Source organism: Piliocolobus tephrosceles, chromosome 5, assembly GCF_002776525.5.
Source record: "Piliocolobus tephrosceles isolate RC106 chromosome 5, ASM277652v3, whole genome shotgun sequence".
Classification (NCBI taxonomy): domain Eukaryota; kingdom Metazoa; phylum Chordata; class Mammalia; order Primates; family Cercopithecidae; genus Piliocolobus; species Piliocolobus tephrosceles.
Genome location: NC_045438.1, coordinates 62,611,763 through 62,625,376, shown reverse-complemented (window position 1 = coordinate 62,625,376; position 13,614 = coordinate 62,611,763). Strand labels below are relative to the sequence as shown.

The 13,614-nt window shown below is 39.4% G+C and overlaps 1 protein-coding gene across 1 annotated transcript in view; it reads right to left on the bottom strand.

Annotated features, from left to right (window-relative positions):
* The window catches only part of AK9 (adenylate kinase 9), a 197,616-nt gene that overhangs the window by 15,273 nt on the left and 168,729 nt on the right, over window positions 1–13,614 (bottom strand). The window contains exons 30-33 of the mRNA XM_023206014.2: window positions 8,208–8,420; window positions 7,635–7,853; window positions 6,011–6,224; window positions 986–1,187 (exon numbers count right to left, since the gene is read on the bottom strand). Coding sequence (XP_023061782.2) covers window positions 986–1,187; window positions 6,011–6,224; window positions 7,635–7,853; window positions 8,208–8,420 — 848 coding nt within the window. The remainder of the gene's footprint in view (window positions 1–985; window positions 1,188–6,010; window positions 6,225–7,634; window positions 7,854–8,207; window positions 8,421–13,614) is intronic.

Below are 13,614 nucleotides of genomic sequence, written 5' to 3'. Positions count from 1 at the left end.
GGCTAGGCTGGCCTCATAGAGAATGTATGAGGGTGCCATTGTTGTTTTTTAAATCAAGAGTAGCTCAACTTACTTGTTCTGTGAAGAGTCACTTAAGTGGCCCTCAGGATTAGGGAAATTCGGGTGAATGAGCAGTCACTGTCCTGGTATTAAGGTGGAATGAAATCTTTTTGACTCAACCATGATTGCCTCACTGAGGTCCTTCTTATGCAAAGCTGAACACCAGGGAGGAGGTAATTCAATTTAGGTAAGACCCGGGGCCTTTTCTGGGGATAAAGTCTGACAACCCAGAAGCTGCTTCCCAATAAATGAACTCACGAGAACTGTTCAAGGACTTAATTATGGGTCACGGGTAAGGAAAGGCAAGGAGACTCCTAATAGAAAACCTTGAGTAAATTAGGGGAGTTCTAGGTCAGTGACCTGTGCTCAAGACCAGGGCCTCAGGTTTCATGGGGAGGGCTTTTACTACTGGGTATGGCCCATGGCTATGCTGGAGGAGCAAAGGTGAGAAGTGTAAATGGAAGCGACAGCTCAAGTGCATAGCTTTCTTGTCCAAATGTGGTGTTAAGGGAGAGGCACTGCTACCCGTGCAGAATGCTGGGCCAGACATAGACCATCTCCATTGGACCAGCACCTGGGGGACAGGGGAGGGCCACTTCTCCATCACTTCATGGGGCAGTGAGAAGACCTGGAGTGTAGAAGTCACATCAGCCTCCTTTGTTTAAGTCTGAAGCCTTCTGGACCACTCAGGGGTTGCTGGAGTGAAGGGGCCTGCCTGCTAATCTGGGATGTGAATTTTCAAGCCAAGTTTTTGCTTGACAGAAAATTCAAATATGTAACCATATAGGTTACCAGAGTTTGACAGAAGTAGATCACACCCTTTTACAAGAGCTTTAAGCCCTATGTAAGTGTTTTAAATCATGAGCCAGCAGTTTCTTGAAAGATTTAACTCTCTCTGTCCCATCCCCTCACCCCATTCACTTACCCTGCAGTACCGCACACACTTTCCATCAGAGAAAGTTCTAAGGCTTGAATAGCCAGTTCATCAGGTGCTGTCATTCCTTTATGAAGATGCCAATTTAACATAAGTGCCAGCTCTGTTTCCGGGTGATTGTTTAGTACATAACGCAAAGCTCCTCCTATTGATATATGCTTTAACCCATATTCGCTTGTAATTTTTTTGGCAACTGAAAAACATAAAACTTTTAAATTAAATTAAGTGATTTAGATTCAAGGGGAACATGTGCAGTTTTGTTACATGGGTATATTGCATGATGCTCAGGTTTGGGCTTCTAATGATCCTGTCTCCCAAGTAGCACACATAGTGATGGCAGTGGCCGCTGCCATCACACTGGCTGCAGCTGCCCAAAACATGCTGCAGACCCAGGCCTCCTGCTCTATGGAGCAGGCAGGAGCCCCATCCTCCTGGGCATGGCTACAGTCACTTAAACTGCTGCTGTGGGTCTGAGCCTCCCTGTGCTCTTGGAGGCACCAGGAGCAGGTAAGATCTGCCCTCTTGGGTGCAGCTGCAGCCGCCTGACCCACGGCTGCAGCTCTAGGCCTCCTGCTCCAGGGAGCAGGCAGAAGCCATGGACAAGCCAGAACCCTGCCCCTTCTGAGTTGGCAGGATGGGAGCTCCCTGGGTGCAGCTTGGGGGGTGGTTCTCCCAGGTGCAGGACCCAGGCATCTCTGCATCTCTGCAGCCTGCATCCTCAGGGGCCTGGGAACCTCCCCAACCCCTGCAGGCTCAGTGGTGTCTGCTCCCGCTGTCTGGCCTCTCTCTCTGCTCCTGACCCTACTCCCATCTCTGAGCAGGGGTTGGGGCCAAGCCCAGGGGCCATAAATAGCAGTGGGTGGCAGATTGATTCCTAGGCAGAAGGGGGTGGGTCCCCAGTAAGGCCCCACTTTCAGGCCAGGGAGGGCCTGAAGGTTGGGGGCTGGGATGCCAGTCTGTGGACAGCAGTGGGGACTTGTGGTGCCTCTTCTGGGCCTACCCAGGGCCACCCATGGACCAATCAGCAGGCACTTCTTCCCCTCTGAGGTCCATAAAAGCCCTGGGCTCAGCCAGAGCAGGGAGAGGATGACCAGAGGACAAAGAGGGCAGAGAGATGACAGGATGACCAGCTGCAGAGAGAAGTACCCTCTCTGCTGACAGTGGAGTACCCTCTCTGTTGATAGCTGGAGAGGACAGGATGTCCAACTGCAGAGAGGAATATCCTCTCTGCTGATAGCTGGAGATGACAGAACAACCAGTTGCAGAGAGGAGCTACCCTCTCTGCTGAGAGCTGCAGAATGACCTGCCAGCAGATAGGAGCCACCCTCTCCAGGGCCTCCTCTCTGCTGAGAACTGAACACTGAACAGATGACCTGACTGCGCAGAGGAGCCACCCACTGTGGGTCTCCTCTGAGCTGCTGTAACACTCAATTCACATTTGTCTTTTTCACTGTTCAGTTGTCTGCCTACCTCATTCTTCCTGGATGCAGGACAAGAATGTGGGCAAAGCTGCTGCAGCCACAGAGGTTTCAAGCCAGAAAAGATCCAACCCAAAGATACCAGAACATAGTACCCAACAGATAGTGAAAAACAAAACTCTAAATTTATTTCATTTCATGAATTTATCAGTTCACCTTAGTTTTAGACTCTGGCTGATTATATCAACAGCAAGCTAATTTTCACATTTCTCAATGAAATTTCAAAAATTAAAATTGCCATATTTTATGGAACTAATAACTGTCAAAGGTCAGTCATTAACAGTACTTCAGGTCTGTGGCTGATAGATCTGGTTAATGGGCCAAATCTGCTTGTTTTTTTTTTTTTTCTTTAACAAACCAATTTTAAGGGTTTTCTTTCTTCTGCATGAGGTAGCAAAATTTTTGAGAGCTTTGCAAGTCATCTTATATGTACTCTTAATATCTGGTAGTATGCCCCAAATAACAATATAACACTCCTGTTTCACTGAATCGTATCATTCTCCTTTCTGTCCATTTATGGACTCCATGATGCAATCAGCATTGCATAACCTATACAGTTAGATCTCAGTTAATACTCTAGGAAATAATTTTTAAAATGTATAATGGCACACTTGACATTTTAATAGTGACTTACAGCCTATGAGGAATTTTTCTTCCATGACTTTATTTGATATTTTTAACTATTTCATCAGGTGGGTGGAATTGATATTGAAATTTCGATTTTATAGATGAGGGGAACTGATTTGTCCAAGGTTACATAGATGTTGCCATTGGCTGAAGGAAGACTCACACTGGCTTCTCCTGAGTGAGACAACAGACAGATAAATGGATTCTAGTAGCTAGTAAATGTGGGTGTGCTCTGTTGTGTGTATATTCCTTGCCTGAGCACTGTGTGGAGATAGCAGTTGGTGGAGGATACTCAGAACCCTACTCATCCCATGAGGATGGTGATTGACTAGGGACCACCATCAGGACCATCCAATAAGGAAGTTCCTGTGAGAGCCACAGAGCACGTAACTTCAGCTTTGCACAAATGCTGGAACGAGATATTTTTTTTTTTAAGTTCTAACAATAATTAAGCTCCTAAAATTTGACACCTTGTTTAAAAATCAACCACCATTTCAACAAAAAAAATGAGATATCAGGTAATCTACATTTTCACTTTGTGCTCTGGATATGGGATCTTATTTTGCATGTCAATGTTCTGCTGTCTTTGGAAAACATCATTATCTTTGTGAACATTTAGGATGTGATTATGTCAGAGGCGTGCAAACCAGAGCAACTCCATCTTGAGTAGGGGCTGGGTAAATAAGGCTGAGCCATACTGGGCTGCATTCCCAGACAGTTAAGGCATTCTAAGTCACAGGATGAGACAGAAGATCAGCACAAGATACAGGTCATAAAGACCTTCTGATAAAACAGATTGCAGTAATGAAGCTGGCTAAAACCCATCAAAACCAAGATGGTAATGAGAGTGACCTCTGGTTGTCCTCACTGCCACACTCTCACCAGTGCCATGACAGTTTACAAATGCCATGGCAACATCAGGAAGTTACCCTATGTGGTCTAAAATGGGGAGACATGAATAATCCACCCCTTGTTTAGCACATCATCAAGAAATAACCATAAAAATGGGCAACCAGCAACCCTTGGGGCTGCTCTGTCTATGGAGCAGCCATTCCTTCACTTTCCCAATAAACTTGCTTTCACTGTACTCTATGAACTCGCCTTTAATTCTTTCTTAGGTGAGATCCAAGAACCTTCTCTTGGGGTCTGGTTCTGGACCCCTTTCCTGTAACAATTATAGACTCTTTTGTCATGTTAAGAACTTTATAAAGCCAAAATAAACTTTTCATCTGAAGAGCTGGAACATAAAACTCCCTTATCTCTCTAAAGAAGAGAACAAAGAGTTTTCTATTCGGTCAATCTTTAAGACTTACTGTTTTCCTTGGAAATGTATCCTATATCTGCCCTTTCCATTCTGTTCTGATTATGACCACCCACTGTTCTTTTTGTTATCATGTCATGTTGAAATACTACAATCAACCAAGTTTTGGACTATTTGCCCTAAAGTCCAAAGTTACACAAAACATTACAGGAATACAGTTTATCAAATGCCTTTCCAGCAATGATTAAGATAATTATTTATTATTATTACTTGTTTTGAGACAGGCTCTCACTCTGTTGCCTAGGGTGGAGTACAGTGGCATGATCATGGCTCACTGTAGCCTCAATTTCCTGGGCTCAAGTGGTCCTCCCACCTCAGTCTCCTAAATAGTTGGGACTACAGGCATGTGCCACCACACCCAGCTAATGCTTTAATTTTTTTGAAGAGATGAGGTCTCACTATGTTACCCAGGCTGGTCCTGAACTCCTGGGCTCAAGTAATCCTCCCACCGTGGCCTCCCAAAGTGCTGGGATTACAGGCATGAGCCACTGTGCCTAGTATAGTAGATTATATTTGTAAAATATTTTCATATACTTTATATACTTAGGATATTTGACTATAATTATGAATATTAGTTTGTAATTTCTTGCATTGTCTTGGTTAGGTTTTGATATTAGGGTCATGTTAATTAAAAAGTAGATTTGTATCCTATATGCCTTTTTGGCTGTATGAACCATATTCCTCAATAAAAAAGAAAATAAAAATAAGTTGGGAAACTTACTCTTTCTCCTTGCTATGGGAGAGCTTATAAAAATACAGGCATTATCTCTTGAGTGTTTAATCCTTTTAAAATTTGCTATAATTTTTGTCTAAAACAATTTGATTCTGGGCCATTTCAGAGTTGGGTTATTATTTTCGAATGCCTTCTCTTCAATGGTTATTGGTCTATTTAGGTTTTCTATCTTATTTTGAGTCAATCTTGATAGTTGATTTTCTGAAAAGTGGCACTAGTTTTCAGGGTGAAGTCATTCTCACAGGATTAACAAGAATTCTGGACAGAAATATAGTTATAATAAGCCTGAATCAGGCTGCAGCTTTGATCCACTTCCTTGTAACTGAAAGTCACATAGCGTAGTTACTGACCACTGGCATCCCCATCATTCCTATAAACGGGATTTCTGATGTTCAACTCTTAAGGCTTTTTGTTTAAGATAGATAGGATCTCTGATGTTAGAATAATAAGGCTTTTGTTAAGGAATTCCTTAAGCAGAACCTAAATGTCAGCAGAATAGCTGACACCAACAGGAGGTTTAAACCCCACAGAGGAACCGAATCAGCAGGAGAATTCTGTTTCTTCATCTCCCTCTCCCATGACTTCAACCTGCATTCTTCAACCAATCAATGATTTTTGCACTTCAATTCAGCCCACTCCAAAACTCTTAAAAACCCTAGCCCCAAATTCCTCAGGGAGACAGATTTGAGATTTCCTCCTGTCTCCTCACTCAGCCACCCTACGATTCAATGTCTTTTTCTGCTGCAACCCAGTGTCCTGGTGAATTGACCTGCCATGTGCATCCGGTAATGGACCTGTTACAGTTAACAAGCAGATTCTTTTATGCTTGAGGGAAACAAAGGCAAACATACGCTCACCTGTAGTTTTCCCAGATTTTGGAGGCCCCACAATCATAATCCTAATGGGCACAGTAGGCTTAGGTTTGGGTTGGCGGATATATTTGATTGGGTTCTTCATAAATTTTTCTCTTGTTTCTTTACTAGATAAAAAATAAATATATTGACGATGGATTACAGGATAAATTGGATTCTCTGCATTTTCAACTGGCTTGATTGTCTCTCCTTCACTTAGCTGCAACATATACACAGTTGAATTTGAAAGTTAGTTTGAATTTATACAGCACTTCCCTGAAATACATTTGAAAAAAACAATTCATAAGAAAAAAAATTTCCTTACAGAATAGGAAAACTAATTATAATCAACAATTAATATTAAACAACTGTGGAAAAGTACACATTATTTTACAGCCGTATGTAATCAATGTAATAGTTCTTAATTGGCCTTCAGTTTATGACAATTATAGTCCTTCTACTTCCTTTATAGTGTGTTTAGTGTATACTAAATGTTTCTGTCAAAGAGCCTACCGTTGTTTGCATTTATTCACAGGCCAATTTATCCTCACAAAGAGGTCCATTCCTAAGGTGATGTTATGGATTGAATTGTTTCTCCCTTACCTCCTCAATTTCTGTTTGAGGCCCCAGCACCCAAAGTGACTGTATTTGAAGACAGGGCCTTTAATAAAGGAGGTAATTAAGGTTAAATGAGGTCAGAAGGATGGAACCTGAATCTGGTGGGACTGGTGTCCTTACAACAGGAAGAAACATCGGGGTGGACACACGGAAAAGACCACGTGAGGACACAGTTAGAAGGTGGCCACCTGCAAGTTAAGGAGAGAGGTCTTGCCTTGTCAGAAAAACCAACCCTGCTGGTACCTTGATCTTGAACTTTTAGCCTTTAGAACTGTGAGAAAATAATTTCTGTTGTTTAAGCTACCAAGTGGTATTTTGTTATGGCAGCCAGAGATGACTAATACAATTGGGTTCTTGGGTTATCTTTTGGAGTATTCTAGTAGGGCAAATCCCACTGGGTTCTCTTCTATATTTTTGTACTGTTCAAATCCTACTGACATACACATTAAGAGCTATCATGAAAGGGAAAAATACACCTAAACTGCAGCCTAAGGTGTGGGTAGGAATGAAGTTGGAGGAATGGTTCCACATCTTTGCATTGGTGATGATGAAGACTGGGCAATTGATCAATGCTACATTTGAATATCTTTTTATAGCATCAGATGGGCAAGTGTCAGCCATCCCTGGACTTGACAGAGTAGGTGTGAAACAGTACGGTGATATTGCTTCTCCCTGAGAGCTACCTCAAGACAGTTGTTACAGATCAATGGTAGTGTCAACATTGTAATTCTTGGGCTAGAGTGAAGTTCATGGATGGGAGTAAAGGCTAGAGATAAGGAGAAACTCAGGGGGAGGTAGGGGTGTCTGCTCTATGTTATACAGTTGGTGGTAAAAGAAAAGTTGAAAGTTTAATGATTCATTTTAAATTCCAAAGTATTTTTATAGCTAGATGAGACTACTATACAATACTTACAATTTTTGAAATTATCCAGTCTTTTTCCTTTTAAGAAAGACATACCTTTGAAAAAAATAAAGAAGGAACATGGCTTTCAGGTGCATTTACTGAAATTACCTTTACGGGGTCCCAATAGCCAAATGAGCTTATATACTTGTAGGTAAAGGTGAGCATTTTCTGGGCAAGGGCTGCTGATATTGGATGACATTTCTCAAAAATGCTTGCACGATTTTCCACCAGTGGTTTCAGTTTCGTATTCAATGTATATTGTACAATGTGATTTTTCCGAGCTCCATTAATGGAAATTATTGGTATCAAATACCTCTCAAGTTCATCCTGATAAGAAAAGTCATAAAAACAAATATATTTTGTGAGAAAAAGGCTGGTAGTATTTAGTCACAGCATGTACACACTGCTGGTGACTGACTACTTCAGTCCAGAATACAAATATTTTTCAGCTTCCAAGTGGCTGCATGTTGGTGACTAAACTTATTCTGACCCTCTGTGGCTTCCACATTGCTCTTAAATTATGGACTTATTGCAAAATTGTTAAATGATACTGATAAAAGGAAATACAGCCCTAAAATATACATTTTTGAAATGTTTAAAAAATGGCATGAACTAAATTGCTTTAGTCTGATTCTCAAATGTTACTTTTTGAATTATAAAAAGTGAAGGAAAAGTAATAACCTGTATTATTTGTAAATTATGTGTATCTGCTTCAAATTTTTCTCCTAGTTCACCTCTCAGGCGCTCAATTGCATCAGTTTCCTGTTCTTCATCTTCCTCACCACTCATCTCTTCCTCATCTTTTGGAAACTCATCTTCAAGGATGTTTTCAATATCATCATTGTCTTCTTCCAGTTCTTCCTCACTAATCTCTTCATCATCTCTAACAACATTCTAAGGAAGAAAACATCCCCTTTTACTATACATGTAAAATATGTAACAAAAGACACTATTAACAAATCATCTAGAATATTTTGTAATGGCTTGATATTGGTCGGTATTGTATGTTGACATTCATTGAGTAATGCAATAAGGTTTTAAATATCTGACACTTTTGGGGGTGTTACAGAACCCTTTTTTGTCATGTTGCCAGAATTATTTTTCTGATTCCTTCTCATGTAGGTAGACTATTTCTTCTAACTATTTTTGAATTTATTTTGGATTTGACTGGTTTTTTAAAATTTCTTTTTTTTCTCCTTGAGGATGTGACTTTATGTTTATAGTTGCTTGTAACTTCTGGGTTCCTTCAGGCGTGAAGCCTCTGTGCATGAGTTCCTCGGTGGTAGTCTTTAGATGATGGCTTTCTCAGTTGCTGGTTGTAGTAGCAGTGTGCTCAATGTGGAGCGGGTTCACTGTCTCAGTTTTCTGCCTGGCTCCTATTGTAGGCTGTAGCCCGCTGCTTCTTTCAAAGGGTCTGTGGTTTCTTTCAGTTTTCCTGTTCAGTTCCTATGTTGCTTCTTGGAAAAACGTTCATAGTGTGAATCTCTACACATTATTTTGTCTTTCCAAGTGGGGAGGCATGCTAACACTGCCTCCAACCTGCCATCTTGGAAAAATTGTTTAAAAATTTCTTTGGTACTCAGAATTTTAATACTTTCAAGACTCTGGCCCCAAAGTGGTCCCATAAATAAATACAGAGAAAAAATATTAAATATTATTTATGTTTATGATTGTCAGAATGTTACATGTTTTTGATGATCTTCAGGAACAATATTTAATGCAGTTCAAAGAATATAAAACACTAGCTGTCTTAACTGGGACAAGATGTTTCCTCATCTGTAAAATAAGAATAATAAAAGTACCTCACAGGGTTGCTGGGAGCATTAAATTAGTTAATACATGCAAAGCCATTAGAAAAGTATCTGGCACATGGTAAGTATGTGAACATTAGCTATTATTATGCTCTTATAGCTATTACTGTCACTTTGTGTAAAGCAGTGTACAAATAGAAGAGCAAATGCCTTTTCAGAGGCTATAGCCTATCTGAGAAAATGAGAATAATACATTAATGATTATTAAAGACCATGACAGGATATTGGTACTAAGTTGTATTGTGTAGGTTTTAAGTGCTATAGTTCACTTTGCTCAAAACTGAACCCTATAATAATCATCCTCCTGCACTCCTGCACTGCCTCCACACTGTTCTCCCTGTAGTATTCCTTGTTTCAGTTGGAGAACTGCCCTCCAGCCTGAAACCTGGGAATTATCTAGATTCCCAGGATGAGAGTCCTGGATGGGAAGGGATGGGGGGTTACAAAGGACTGTAATTCTAAATAATGCTCAACACTCCCTCCCTTGAGGCCCCTCTCCACTGTTTGCCTTCAAATTGTCTCTTGCCTGCAATTTTCTAGCTATTTCCTAATGGTTCTAAATGACCAGGCCTCTGGTCCTGTGAAAAGTGCCTGGGATTTGGGCTTGTGAGTGCAGGGAGGAAGATGAGAGCATAAGGACCCATTCCTGCCCAAGCTCCCCTTTCTCCAAAAGGGGAGTTTGGCTATGGAGCAGGGTTTTTCAGTTCTGGTTCCTTTCAAAGAAGTTTGAGATCATTTAGTCTCCTTACAACTTGTTCTTTTTTATTGTATCTTGTCAATTTTCTATCCTGATATTTAATTTTCTAAGGATCATTGCAAGTATAGTGGGATAGGTCTACACTACAAGCTGGGACATCTTAGTTCCAGATGAACTTATGCTCAACTCTCTGGCTCCACTGAACAGCTCCTGCAACTTTTTATTAAAAATTGAAATTGTACAATTTTAAAAAGAAATTCATTTTTATTATAAAGAAATTAAATTATATAGTATTGTATAAGATAAAAAGTAGAAGTCTTTCATCACACTCCTATCTCTATTTCTACCCTCCTACCTGGAATTAACTTTGGTTAACAATTTGGTTAGGATCCTTACAAATGTTTTACTATATATATATATTTAATTACCTTGTATTTTAAACATAAGGGGGATTATTTTATTTTCTACAACTTTAAAAAAATTAGCAATATATTTAAATTTCTTTTCATATCAGAATATACATCTCAATTTTTTTCAATTAATTAAAAAATAATTTCAACTTTTACTTTAGATTCAGGGGTATGTGTGCAGGTTTGTTACAAGGGTATATTGCATGATGCTGAAGTTTGGGGTATGATTGATCATGTCACCCAGATAGTCAGCATAGTACTCAAGAGTTATTTTTTCAACCCTGTCCCCAACCCTCCTCCTAGTAGTTCTGAGTGTCTATTATTGCCATCTTTATGTCCATGAGTACCCAGTGTTTAGCTCCTACTTATAAATGAGAATACAGGGTATTTGGTTTTCTGTTCCTGTGTTAATTTGCTCAGGATAATGGCTTCCAGCTGCATCCACATTGCTGCAAGGGATATGAGTTTGTTGTTTTTTATGGCCATGTAGTATTCTACAGTATTATACATGTGTAGCACACTTCCTTTATCCATCATTGATGAGCCCCTATGTTAATTCCATGTCTCTGCTATTGTGAATAGGGCTATGATGAACATATGAGTGCATGTGTATTTTTGGTAGAACAATTTATTTTCTTTTGTATATATACCCAGTAATGGGATTGTTGGGTCGAATGGTATTTCTGTTTTGAGTTCTCTGAGAAATCTTCAAACTGCTTTCCACAGTGGCTCAGCTAATTTACATTCCCCTCAAGAGTGTATAAGCATTCCCTTTTCTTTGCACCCTCACCAGTATCTGTTGTTTTTTGACTTTTTAGTAATAGCCATTCTAGCTCAGGCATGGTGGTTCATACCTGTGATTCCAGCACTTTGGGAGGCTGAGACTGGCAGATTGCTTGAGACCAGAAGTTTGAGACCAGCCTGGGCAAAATGGTTAAACCCTGTCTCTCCAAAAATAAAAAATAAAAAAATACCTAAGTGTGCTATCTGCAGTCCCAGCTACTTGGAGACTGAGACAGGATTGCTTGAGCCCTAGAAGTTGAGGCTGCAGTAAGTTGTGATGGTACCACCGCACTTCAGCCTGTCTCAAAAAAAATTGACAAATGGGAGAGTAGCCATTCTGACTGGTGTAAGATGGTATCTCACTGTGGTTTTAATTTGCATTTCTCTGCTGATTAGTGACGCTGAGCATTTGTTCAGATGTTGTTGGCTGCGTGTATGTCTTCTTTTGAAAAGTGTCTGTTCACATCTTTTGCCTACTTTTAAATGGGGTTATTTGCTTTTTGCTTGTTCAATTGTTTAAGTTCCTTATAGATTTGGAATATTAACCTTTGTCAGATGCATAGTTTGTGAATATTTTCTCCTATTCTTTAGGTTGCCTGTTTATTCTGTTGATAGTTTCTTTTGCTGTGCCGAAGCTCCATAGACTTAGGTCCTTAGTGGGAGCTAAGCTCCCATTTGTCAATTTTTTTTGGTACAATTACTTTTGAGGACCTAGTCATAATTTTTTCCCAAAGCCAATGTCCGGAATGGTGTTTTCCAGGTTTTCTAGCAATCATATAGTCTGAGGTCTCACATTTAAATCTTTAATTTATCTTGAGTTAATTTTTTTATATGGTGAAAGGTAGGCATCAGGTTTCATTCTTCTGCATATGAATAGCCAGCTAACCTGGCACCATTTATTGAATAGGGAATCCTTTATTACTTTTTGTTGTTGTTGGCCTTGTTGATCAGATGGTTGTAGGTGTATAGCTTTGTTTCTGAGTTTTCTCTTCTGTTCCATTGGTCTATGTGTCTGTTTTTGTATTGGTATCATGCTGTTTTGATTACCGTAATCTAAGAGTATAAAGGTAGTATGATGCCTCTGGCTTCTTTTTTATTGGGATTGTTTTGGCTGTTTGGGGCTCCTTTTTTGGTTCCATATGAATTTTAGAATAGTTTAAAAAATCTGTGAAGGATGATATTGGTAGTTTGATAGGAATAGCATTGAATCTGTAGATTGGATAGTATGACCATTTTAATGATATTGATTCTTCCAGTCCATGAGTATGAAACATTTTTTCATTTGTTTTGTGTCATCTCTGATTTCTTTCAGCAGTGTTTTGTAGTTCTCCTTGGAGAGATTTTTCACTTCCTTGGTTAGCTGTACTCTTAGGTATTGTATTCTTTGGTGGCTATTGTAAATGGGATTGCATTCTTGATTTGGCTCTAAGCTTAAATGTTACTGGTATAAAGACAACTAATTTTGTGCATTGATTTTTGTATCCTGAAAATTTACTGAAGTTGTTTATTAGTTTCAGTGACCTTTTGGCAGAGTCTTTAGGGTTTTACAGGTATAGAATTACATTGTCAGCAAAGAGATAGTTTAACTACTTTTCCTATTTGGATGCGTTTCTTTCTCTTCACTGATTGTTCTCTGCATCTTAATATTTTAAACAGTCACATAGTATTTCGTAGTATCACAGTTCATTCAATCATTCTTCTATTTAAAAAATGTGTGTTTTTTTCTATAGAAACCAGTTTAGAAAGTAACAAAACAAACAATAAATGGTAATCACTTTTGACCCTCGTGATATTTGGTTCCTCTTTCCTGCCAGTGATGATGAGAAATTTAGCTAACTTACATCACTCCTCTTTCTGCCTGTTGCCCAGTTTTAGTCATATTTTCGCTGTTTATTTTGTAATCGAGTGCTTATAACTTTGAATACTCTCCCCGAATCTCTATTTATTGAGCTGTTCTCTTCAGATGTCTGTTTTGATTCCCCGTCAAGAGGATGTCCTTACTCTTCCTTCCAAGTCTCCCTTTCTTCAGTTTCTAAGTATTTCATCTCCAATATTATTACATTTACGTCCCTGTCCTATAATTGGAGTTCAGTATTTGGTGTTTCATGTAAAATTGATTCTAAAAATTAAAAGCAAGCAAACAGCATTTGATTGATTCTGAATATGGAAATCCAATAAACAGCACCTGCTATGTTAAATTATGTAACCCTTATTCACTATAGCTAGAGTTAGTAATACAGGGAATGCAATTCTATATAAAGAAACATGCACTACCCTAAGTAGAATGTTTCTAGTATCAAGACCAAACATCATTTTTTCTTCTTATTCAAAATCATGCTACAATTACATTTGCCCCATATTTGAATAATACTCTTTTTTTTTTTTTT